The 12,676-nt window shown below is 37.8% G+C and overlaps 1 protein-coding gene across 1 annotated transcript in view; it reads left to right on the forward strand.

Annotated features, from left to right (window-relative positions):
• The first annotated feature begins 826 nt into the window (after window positions 1-826).
• The window catches only part of LOC121387235 (titin-like), a 481,073-nt gene continuing 469,223 nt past the window's right edge, over window positions 827-12,676 (forward strand). Inside the window, exons 1-2 of the mRNA XM_041518261.1 lie at window positions 827-960; window positions 6,322-6,833. Coding sequence (XP_041374195.1) covers window positions 6,335-6,833 — 499 coding nt within the window. The 5' untranslated portion in view covers window positions 827-960; window positions 6,322-6,334. The remainder of the gene's footprint in view (window positions 961-6,321; window positions 6,834-12,676) is intronic.

Raw genomic sequence — 12,676 nt, forward strand, 5'->3', positions numbered from 1 at the left:
GGGGTGGGGGTGGGGTGTGTGTGTGTGGGTGGGGGGGGGGTGCACTACGTTTTATAAACAAATGAAACAATATACAAATTAAACCCTGAGATGTGTATGCTATTTTCTGGTGTAAAAAACAAGAAGTGAGATTCTCAGGGGGGCAACTGCCTCCCCCCCCCCCCCCCGGAGGGTACGGCCCTGCTCTGTCACTATGCTCCGATTGCTTTTTGTTTTTCTACCTCACCTATTTTAAGGTACGTAGGCCTATATATAATATATATATAGTCATACGGTGCAGACCTTGAGGGTAGCGTTGGGATTAACCTTGAGGAAGGATGTTGGGGGTGTTCACCTCTGTAGGCCTGACATGAAAATCCTATACTGCATGTTAACTGGTGCCCTAGCTTTTTTGACGTTGCAACCCTCCCAAGAAAAATGCTGCAGCCCCCCCCCCCCCCGGTTATGTTATAATATAACTCGGGTTATATTGCTACTGTTGATGCGCCAGTCATAAAATTATTCAAATCGGCCGCTAAAGTCGCTAGCTAACTTCATTATCTATCTACCTGGGGCAATTTATAACCAGAGGTAAATCGGCTGTTTCCGGAGAAAACCTCACGCCCTCGGTAATCGATAATTCTCGTGGGTCTTTTGCAGCTAATTTCTTATGAATCTATATACATCTATTTTTATCACAATATATCAGAATTAATGAAGGCTAAGAACAATATTGTTCTGAAATAATGCCAGATATTTAACGCACAAATATTATACAAATCGAACACAAACTACCTGTGAATTCTAAAAATAGAACCGGTATGTGACCCGACTGTATTTGGTGACATTAGCGTAGAGTTTCTGAGAGTCCAAGCTATGACAGACAGTGTTTTTGTTTATTTCCATTGATCATCAAAGATGACCTGAAATTTAGTTAACGATGGATTTAGCAGTAGACAGACATAGTTAGATATCACACAGGTAAGAAGTTGGGGATATGCATGACAGGGACGCCAGGGCAGGTGCGATCAGGTATACTATACGCGTCGGACCTATTCGGCGCGTCAAACAGAAGTTGGGTGTTGCTTCGGAAAACTTGTTCGCGGACAACATAGACCCGTTAGTTTACTTCCGTAATGCGTGATCAGCGTCACCCCTAACCCACCCTGTCCCCACCCCTTCGCGTGCAGCACCTGTAGATTTGAGGGGGAGGGGAGGGTATAGCTGGTAAAAAAATTTGTGTGTAAATATGTTGGTAGACAAGAAAGTTATTAAGTTGTGATCATAGTACAATTACCGTAAGACATGAAATAAACACGTAAAAATATACATATCATAACATATATGTGAAATAAAATATTGTTGTATTGGTTGTTACCATGAATTTGTTCGTCTGCATAAGCAGGAATTGGTATCTGCGTGGGGTGGGAGTGGGGAAAGGGAAGATTTTTTGTTTAGAGATGTTCCTTTATGAACTAGTTAATGTAATGGAACTGCCCTCAATCTCAGACTGCTCCTCCAATGTTCCCTTGCTTACACATGGAACAGTCCTGTCTGGTATGCCTGGCCATCATATGTCTGTGGGCTCCTAATTTTATAAGGGGGTGGGGCAGGATGATTTTCACACACACACACACACACACACACACATGCATGCACACACACACACACGTGCATGCATGTACACACACACACATGCATGCACACACACACACACACATGCATGCACACACACACACACATGTGCATACACACACACATGCATGAACACACAAACACACACACACATGCATGCACACACACACACACACATGCATGCATGACACACAAACACACAGACAGAACACGCACACAAGACACACAACACACACACATGCACACACATGCATGAACACACACACACAAACTATCACACAAACACACTTGTATGAACACACAAACACACTGCATGAACACACACACACACACACACACATGCATGAACACACACACACAAACACACAGACAGAAACACACACAAGGAAAGACACACACAAACACACACACATGCGTGCGCACACACACACACCAGTCAGCTATCTAGGCTGCTTATATATCCTGGAAAAAGCTATATTAATGGATAATAAAATTAAATTTAATTCCTTTCAGTTTATTTTCCTGTTTATATCCAATTACGGTTCAAGCATGCTGTCCTGGGGTGGGATCTAGCTCAGTTGGTATTGCTAACATTTGGGTTGAGGTGTTTAGGTTGAAGGGTGAAATCTCCAAAGTGGACCAGTTATCTGATTGTTTTTTTCATCTTTCAAACCAGTATCCCATGACTGGTGTATCAAAGGCCATGGTATGTGCTGTCCTTTAGTAAGGTGCATATAAAAGATCCCTTGTTGCTAATGAAAAAATGTAGCAGGTTTTTTTTAAGACTGTATACATTTCAGAATTACCAAATGTTTGACATCCAATAGCTGATGATTAATCAAGTCGTTAAGCGAAACACTTTTAACACCTCAGCGTTCTGTCCAGGGTAATGAGTTAATGGTTAGTTTTTAGTGAGGGAGAAGTCAAAGAGTAGTGGCCTTGGGTGCAAATTCCATTTGTCTATAATCAGAGTAGATTCCACTAATGCGTCATCCTTAGGCATGTGTGTGTCTGATCTCTCTGGGTCTGGATGTGGCCCAGTGGTGAAGTGCTCGCCTGTTACACACTCAATCTAGGATAGATCCCCGTCGGTGAGCCCACTGGGCTATTTCTTGTTCCAGCCAGTGCATCACAACTGGTATATATATCAAAGTCTGTGGTATGTGTTTTTCTGTCTGTGGTATGGTGCATATAAAATATTATTTTAGGCTGTCCAGTGATTCTTTTTTTCCTACTTTTTCTTCAAAATACCTACTTTTTCCTACTAATTTCAGAATGCCATGAATTGCTTTTAATGTGTGCATATTCCTTGTGTTATTATAAAAATTAACATTTATGGGAATTTTAATTTTTTTGGTAGTAAGATATATCTCCCAATTTTTGGTACCATATAATCTCAAAATATTTTCCAATGATTAACATAATTATAATGTACAATGTGTATGTATCACTTCAGAATCTATAATACATTATGGAAAACTTAAATTAATCATGTTAATCTGATTTACTGTGCATCAGCATTACTATGCATGTATATATTGATTAATACAGTGTACAATAATTTGAAATAACTGTATAACATAACCGTTACATAAGATTCATATTTTTGGGGGATAGAACAGAAAATACAGGTACAAACTGAGCACCACATATTTTTTTTTTAGTGTTTTCTCTATAATACCACTTTTTGGATTTAACACATTCGTTTTCCAAGTATGAGCATGAATAATGTTGCTACATACTGTTTCATTCCTATTTTTGTCCTGTATTTTCATTCCTATTTTCATCCTACTTTTTTATGAGGGTGTGCTGGACAGCCTGTCATTTGTAATGGAAAAATGTACACTGTATGCATATATATTCAGATTATGGACAAATGGAATTTGTTCCTGACACCATCTCCCTGATTGTTTTTTTTCTCATTCCAATCAGTGCACCACAACTGATCAAAAGCCATGGTATGTTCTGTCCTGTCTGTGGGGAAGAGCATATAAAAGATCCCTTTCTGCATTAGGAAAATGTAGCAGGTTTCATCTGGTGACTACAAGTCTGAATTACCAAATTTTTGACATCCAATAGCTGATGATTAATGAATCAATGTGCTCTAGTGGTGTCATTAAACAAAACAAACTTCATCTGATCTCTCTATGCATTATGGATTATGCATATATATATATACAGATTATGGACAAATGGAATTTGTTCATGGTACCATCTCCTTGATTGGTTTTTTTCTCATTCCAACCAGTGCACCACAACTGGTCAACGGCCGTGGTTTGTGCTGTCCAAATGTTTGACGTCCAGTAGCCGATGATTAATGAACCATTGTGCTCTAGTGGTGTCATTAAACAAAAACAAACTTTATGCATTGTATTGTGGATTATGTACATGCATATTATATACAGATTACAGACAAATTTAATTTGTACCGACGTCCGTACACTGTCTCACTGAGCTGTCAGTATTCAGGATGCGAACCCAGTACATATCAGCCTTGAAGCAGATGGTTCAACCACTACACTGGTTGTATACCAGTTATTACAGTGGCATATTTAAACATGAGGCGTCAGTGTTACATGACTAATGTAGATTTCTCAAGCCTCATATCTCAAACTCGCATTCCTGGACATGTCCAGGTGTCCGGTCTCTTGATTTACAACAGTCAGAGCTAGGTGATTAGATAATAGTATATAATTACAGCTGGCTGCATGCAGTACTCCACCAACAGGCTGCCACAGGTACCGTACTGTTTCAAATAAGACATATTTGCAAAGTAATTTATAACAAGGCCAGCTCTGCCACTCGCCAAATTCACCAATTGCTAATTTCAGGAACAATTAGCGAATTTTATTTTGATTTGGCGAAAACATTTCATGTACTGTAATAATTGGTATTTTGTTGAAAAATAACAGTGGATTTTGCTGAAAAATAACAGTGGGTTTTGTTGAAAAATAACAGTGGGTTTTGTTGAAAAATAACTGGATTTTGCATATTTGAAGATTATTTGGCGAATTGTTTTGCTCACCCAGAGCTAGCCCTGTATAATGTTAAAGTTTGTTTTGTTTAATGATGTCACTAGAGCACATTGATTTTTAATCATCAGCTATTGCATATATCAAACATTTGGTAATTTTGACATACTTGTACATGTTGTCTTAGAGAGGAAACTGGCTGTATTTGTTTCATAAATTAGTAGTAAGGGATCTTTTATATGCACCATTCTGCAGACAGGATAGCACATATCACGGCATTTGATATACCAGTCGTGGTGCAGTGACTGTGATGAGATCGGGCCCACTGGCGGGGAAGTAATTTATAAATACTTAACGTAACAAAAAAAACAAACAAAAAATTTAAATTGCAAGAAATTATTTTGTTATACGCAAAAGTCTGTAGTGTTTTTTATTTCAGAAAAAGCAGTACTATTTTTTTTTTTTTACTGGGACAGATAATTTAATTTCTTTTCAGTAGTAAATAAAATTTCCATGAAATTCTTTTATTTTAAGAACAACTGGCTTTCTAAATTAGTATATATATATATATATATATATATATATATATATATATCATGATGTATGTTCTCCAACAGTGAGTGTAAAAAGTGCATCTTTTAATTGTGAAAAAAAAATTGATGGTTTGGTGAAACAATTTATGAAGATATCATTTACATAGTTATGATGGGTCATGTAAAAAAAAAAAAGAGTTATGGACCATTACCTGAACTGTTTTGGCATGATCTATAAATAGTTCGTGCAGATCAGTTTCAATTCTTATAGGTCTACTCGTATACAAAACATGTTTTTAGCCCCCTACGAGTCCAGCTGGAGGGGACTATAGGTTTCATTCCATCCTTCTGTCTGTCTGTCTGTCTGTCTGTCTGTCCATCTGTCTCTCCTACAAAGTGTTTTCCATTTATTATTTTCACAATGCCTCGACCTATTGAAATTTTGTTTGTAGCTTTATCATGTACTGTTACAGGTCAAGTTTAACTTTCATGGCGATTTATCCCATTATGACCGAGTTATATGGCGCTTGAACAAGTTTAGGACATCCAGAAATTTATTTTTCGGACTTTATTCACAATACCTGAAGATATTGAGATGAAATTTTGTATATATATGTAGCTTTACCATATAAAGTACTGTTACAGATTAAGTTTAACTTTCAGGGCCCCGTTCCACGAAGCAATCTTAGCACTAAGATCACCTTAGTGCATAAGGTAGCTATATACAGTTAAGGTGATCTTAGCACTAAGATCACCTTAGTGCATAAGGTAGCTATATACAGTTACGGTGATCTTAGTGCTAAGATCACCTTAGTGCATAAGGTAGCTATATACAGTTACGGTGATCTTAGTGCTAAGATCACCTTAGTGCATAAGGTAGCTATATACAGTTACGGTGATCTTAGCGCTAAGATCACCTTAGTGCATAAGGTAGCTATATACAGTTACGGTGATCTTAGCACTAAGATCACCTTAGTGCATAAGGTAGCTATATACAGTTACGGTGATCTTAGTGCTAAGATCGCTTTGTGAAACGGGGCCCAGGATGATTTACCCATTTTTTACAGAGTTACATATATTTGGCCCTTGAATGTAGGAGATTGATACGAAAATTTGTTGGACCCAGTAGGGAACATGTATTGTATTGCTTCAGCAACACTCTCAGATAGCTTGTTACAATTGTTTTTAACAATATCTTGCAGTAGCCGATGTGGAATGGCGATGTACCAAGTGCCAGCCTCTCCGAACACTAGTAGACTGGATCACCCCCACGCTACGCATGATTCAAGAACCAGTCTAGTTCACGATTCGAGAGTAAATCTGACGCATGTTTCACGATCAAGCTTGGTGCAGGATCCGAGGGGCGACCCTTCCCAGGGCTCAAGAAATCGCAACTCCAGATCAGACCAAGGCCCAGGTTTGAGGACGAGTGGCGTCTATGACTCACAAAGGAACATTGTTCATGGGTCACAGGGGAATGTTCGAGATTCAAGAGGGAATTTGGTGCAGTTAAGTTCGCATGGTGGTGGTTACGACTCCAGAGGAAATGTAGCTCAAGGATCGCCAGGTGGTGCGTTGGATTCGAGAGGGAGTTTGGCTCAGGGGTCACGTGGGAGCATCTCGCGTGATTCAAGGGCAGGTCTAAATCAGGGATCAAGAGGGAGTATTGCTCGCCGCAGTACGGGAAGCAGTATCTATGGCTACCTAGTCGGAGGTGAGTCTAATTGGGGTTTTTTTAATTTTCAGGTTAAAAGTACCTTTATAAATCCTGTCCTGGATGTACAGGACCCGGTGACAGTCGACACCTTAGCCCATGTCAGGCGTGCGCTACAACAGCTTGGTCTTAATGTGCACGTTAAACCCTATGCCTGACCTGACCTACATATAAAAGATCCTCTATTACTATCACGGGCATAAGCTGGGAGAGGGGATTAGAGGTTCCGATTAACCATTTTGCTGAGACTAAAATAGTGCAGTTATTAGGCTATTCTGATGCGTGGTCGGTTTGGGATCTATCCCCGTTAGTGGGCCCATTGGGCTAGTTCTTGATCCAGCCAGTGCACCACGACTGGTACATCAAAGGCCGTGGTATGTGCTATCCTGTCTTTGGGGTGGTGCATGTAAAAAAATCCCTTGCTGCTAATCGAAAAGTGTAGCCCATGAAGTGGTGACAGCAGGTTTCCTCTCTCAATATCTGTGTGGTCCTTAACCATATGTTCAATGCCATATAACCATAAATAAAATGTGTTGAGTGCATTGTTAAATAAAAACATTTCCTTCCTTCCTTATTAGGCTATTCATATAGGTGTCCAAAACAAATGTAGACAAAAGGGGTCCGCTAGGAACATATATATATGAACCTCCACCCCCCAGGTCCATATCACACTACGCCCCTCTTTTTATGTCCTGGGTCTTTTTCACCACCACACTTACCTCAGGCTGGATACAACGTTCATACTTGCAGGCTTTAAGGAACTAAACAGGGCTTGCCCTTGTGGTGACCCTTTAAATACCCGAGAAAAACAAGATAATTTACATTTTGCTTAATCCTGAACAGGCCTTGAATTTGGCAAATTAGAGGTCAAGGCCATTTAGAGATTTTTTAAAGGGAATTATGGCCAGAAGGCAATAAGTTAGACTTCTTCAAGTATCTTAACATAACATTTAACAGCATCCTCCATGTAAAATAAATAACAAAATGGTTTCATGTTTTTTAAAAATAATAAAACAACTTTGAGGAGTCACCTTCAATTATGATGACCAATTAGCAGAATGCAAAATAGGTACATGTACATTCAGTCCTTGGCTTTTGAAAAACAAAGGCGAGTGAAAAATTGCACTCATCAAAATGCTCATCGAGCGAGTGCTACACATTAATTAGTCTTTAAATGTACATTCATGTACATGTATACATATTATATATTCTTGTTTGATTGCTCTATGACTGGTATATCAAAGGCCATGACATGTGCTGTCCTGTTTGTGGGATGGTGTATATAAAATATCCTTTGCTACTAATGGAAATGTGCAGCGGGTTTTATCTCTAAGTCTATATGTCAGAATTACCAGATGTTTGACAGCCAATAGCCGATGATTAATAAATCAATGTGCTCTAGTGGTGTTGTTAAACAAAGCAAACTAAAACTATATGTCAGAATTACCAGATGTTTGACATCCAACAGCTGATGATTGATAAATCAATGTGCTCTAGTGGTGTGTCATATTATTGTTTGATCTACTACATTATGTATATTCAAAATTAGTACTAAGCACTGGCGTAGGAACCGGGGGGGGGAGCATGTGACCCTCACTTTTCAGATATTTTGCTTTATATTTGATTTATAATAGTGTAAAAGTGTCGTCCCCCCCCCCCCCCCCCCCCCCCCCCCACACACACACACACACTTTTTGACACCTTCCTATGCTCGTGCTAAGTCAGGGCTCAAAATAGCTAGGATGTAAATATGGCCTGCTGTTATTTATTTTTAGAATATTCAGGGAAACAAATGTGTCTTGACAGGAAAAACAAAAGGCCTGCTGGAAATAAAATAGCTCAGGGCAGGGTTTGTGCCAGAGGGCAAAACGGGTATGGCGCCATACATATTCCCAAATTTTTGGGCAGATTTTATTTTTTAAGTTAACTTTTTTCACAAAATGTATTACTCTTATCATTGCTGTATGATTTTCTTAACCCTAACCCTAAATTTAACCCCCCATACCATTGGCTGGGGTTGCATTTAGTTTTATAGCGCCATACCCAAAAATGTCTTTCTGGCAGAAACACTGCAGGGTGCAGGGAAGGAATTGGGATAGTGTGTGAAAGCTTAGAATCTATGAAATGTACTTTTTAGTATTGTGGTATTAAAATGTACCAGAATCACAAGCTTAATAACAGATGAGGTAATTATACATTATGTATTCTATTGTAGTTGTCCCCCTGCGGCTCCATACACTGTTTTTTTTACATAGTTATATGTGAATAATATTTTCATATACTTACCATTTGTGACGCCCAATAGCCGCTGTGTATTTTTGTGCTGAGGTGTCGTTAAATGTTCATTCATTCATTCATTCATTCCAATAGCTCAATGTGCTCTAGTGGTGTCATTAAACAAAAGAAACTTTAACTGTCTTAAAAGGAACATTTATTTATATTAGTATTGCTGCCAAACAGCTATATATATAGGGTTGCAAACAAATCATTACTCATTTTTACCTGGATTACAACTAATTTTACAGGTAGAATGAGGAGCTACATGGTAAAAAGGTCTCAGGTTAGCACATTTTGCCTGAATATCTCTTGCCCGAATTTGAATATGTGCTCCAGCAGTAGGGGGGCAGTTTCCCCCCACCCTCTTTCTCATACACATATGCTGCTAGGTCTAAAAACTAAACGGCTTTTCACTTTTAACAGGCCGCTAAGTTTTTGAGCCCTGCTAATTACATGCATGTATGTGTATTGTATTAGTCATTATACATCTGATATACTAGTTCACAATGTACATCCATGTATGTATTTCTAGTACACGTATGTGTACATTCACTGGGCTGGCATGTCATTCAGTCTGCTGAAATTCATGGTCACGCTTCATTTCAGTTAAAAACGTTGACCTGAATGTCACGCAGTGTGTATAAAGCTTTGTACATTCTATACACATACCATACCAGGCCCATATGAATGCTATCTGGAGTTGGGGGCGCAATCTCCAGTGTGGGTGGGAAGCAGATTGTTATCTTTATTTATATAGGAAAAAAGTTTGTTTTGTTTAATGACACCATTAGAGCACATTGAGTAATTATTCATCAGCTATTGGATGTCAAACATTTGATAATTTTAAAATATAGTCTTAGAGAGGAAACCTGCTACATTTTTCCTAATGCAGCAAGGGATCTTTTATACATGCACTTTTCCACAGACAGGAAAGCACATACCACAGCCTTTGTTCAGTTGTGGTGCACCTCAAGCGAGCACTTAACTGACTGAGCTAAATCCTGAGAAAGAGAGAGAGAGAGAGAGACACACACACACACGCACACACACATATATATATACACATACATATACATATACATATACACATACACATACACATACACATACATATACACATACACATATTATATAAGCCCATATGTACAAATGGTATCTGAAGTGGGAGTGAGCTATTTTAGGGAGTGGGTGTCTCACAAGTGAAATCTTTCCTAGCAAATGGAAAGCAAAAATAGCAGTGTCTTTGTACAACAATTTTTATATTAGTTATGTGCCCAGATAGTCGACAGCGTACTTAGGGCTTTAGATCTCACTGTTTTGGGCATGACCGGTTTTTCGTTTGTTCTGAGAACACCCTGGTCTTTTTGGTGCACTAATATTATTAACTTATATAACCCCTGCAATTAAGAAAATGTCCAAGGCAAAAAACATGCCATTGGGAAAAAAACTGCATACATGTATTAAGACAAAAACGTGTCGTGGAGAATTAAAGGGACAGACCCTAGTTTTTTAACACTAAGGCATATTTTTCACCTAGACCCTAGTTTCAACCCGTAAAAATGGACACTAAGTTTGGTTAATTTACAAACCTGTAACAAATTTGGGTACAACAGAGTGAAACAAGAGTCTGTGATGTTGAAATACCATTATAAATATACTAAAACACGACTCCATAATCATTACCGTATATCTTCGCCTGTAAGTCGATCTCGGCTATAAGTCGAGTCCCTAATTTCAAGCCCTGAAAACATATTTTTTTATTGACTCGTTTATAAGTTTTCCCATGAAAAACAACTTATAAATATTGAAGTATTTCTTATTTTCAGCACATGAGAACAATAATGTACAATATTTAGACAAAAGAAAATTATTTTACAAACTTCGATTTTCACGTTTTGTACATCGCAAACAAGTAACATAGCATCAAAACAAAATATTCCCTTAGTAGATAGTGAAAGCTGTTTGGCTGTTACCGTATGGCACTGTACAGCATGGTTTTGTGCACAGACAACAACTTTATTTATAAACACTGACAACAGATCACTACGATAAAACTGAAAGTATCAGTTAATCACATGTTTTGCCGCCATATTAATACATGTAAGGAGGATAACTCTGGAAAGTACACTGGTTTTTATATATGTCCCTATTGCTCTAATGAACTGCAGATATCAGTCTAAGCTGTTTTAAGGGAAAGCTCAGTAATATTCAATAAGTTAATCACCGACAAAACATTGTTTGAACAACCATTAATGCCAGTGACCAGATTTCAAAAATAAACTCAGGCAACAGGTAGTTAGTATTGTTTACATTTTTGCTATTAGTGATGACTGTTATTTTAACTAAGTGGACTGTTCTCTTGGCATGTGAGTGAGATCGCACGCTTTTTTGCATAACCAAAACCGTTCTAATGCCCCAAAAAAAAGGTTATAAAAAATAAATGTGTCAAATTAACATATTTGAGTATAAATACAGGGCATACTTGAACAATAAAACTTGTAAAATAATCCCCAAAACGGTAATATGTTTGGGTGAAATTTTTTTACCCTCTTATAAGTCGACCCCCCAAGTTATAAAATAATTTTGGGTGAAAAAAATTCGACTTATAGGCGAAGATATACGGTACTTCTCAGACACAAGTGCGTTTTTAAAAATATGAAAAATGCATTATGTGGTATTAGAAACACCAGGATGACCAGAAACACTTTGGTTGTACAGATAAAATGGATAATCTAACAATAAAATATAAGTAATGTTTGATTTCAGTGATCATAAAGGGCTCTAATAGTGTAAAATATGCTGTAGTGTTTAAAAACTAGGATATGTCCCTTTAAAATTGCAGGGGTGGCACGTATAGTTGGTATATATTGTACAGGTACATGTAATTGTAGGTATCCAGAAATGCATTTTTCAGGTTAGTTGAATAGACTAATCTAATTACAGCTTACCATTGTGATGTTTTTGAGATGAAATGTTTTAATGTCAGCATCCTAGTACATATTTTGGGCATAGCATTCATCGCCTTAGCTTTGATGCAATCTAAAGCTTTGCATAATAAATGAAAATCAAATTAACGGTGGCATAAGAAGGTGCCAAAAAGTGGGGGGGAGGGGGGGGCACACACATATATATGTACATAAATATAAATATATATAAATCATCGCTGCTGCTACTGGATCAAGAAAAGGGGGGGGGGGGGGGGTGACACATGCTCCCCTTTGAATCTCCTGCTTCCCCTGCTTCCTACACCATTGATTACTATATTACTATAGTAACTAACAAGTAAAAAATAAATATAATACAGCGAACCTTGCAGGTGAAAATTCCATGTTAAAATGCTGATGCTGTCACTTTAAATAGATTAAATTGCATGCATATTTTTAGTGTTCATGGATTTTATAAACAATGTATAGACCCGTGTACTATTTCAAAGAATGTTTAACACTATTATACAGATAACGATGTATAATATAAACAAATTTAATTAGTACTTCATGAGATGTTAATCATTACTTAACTTGATTTTTATGCTTGTATTCAATTGTGGTTCAGAAACATTACTCTGG

The sequence above is a fragment of the Gigantopelta aegis genome, chromosome 13 (assembly GCF_016097555.1).
Source record: "Gigantopelta aegis isolate Gae_Host chromosome 13, Gae_host_genome, whole genome shotgun sequence".
Taxonomy (NCBI): domain Eukaryota; kingdom Metazoa; phylum Mollusca; class Gastropoda; order Neomphalida; family Peltospiridae; genus Gigantopelta; species Gigantopelta aegis.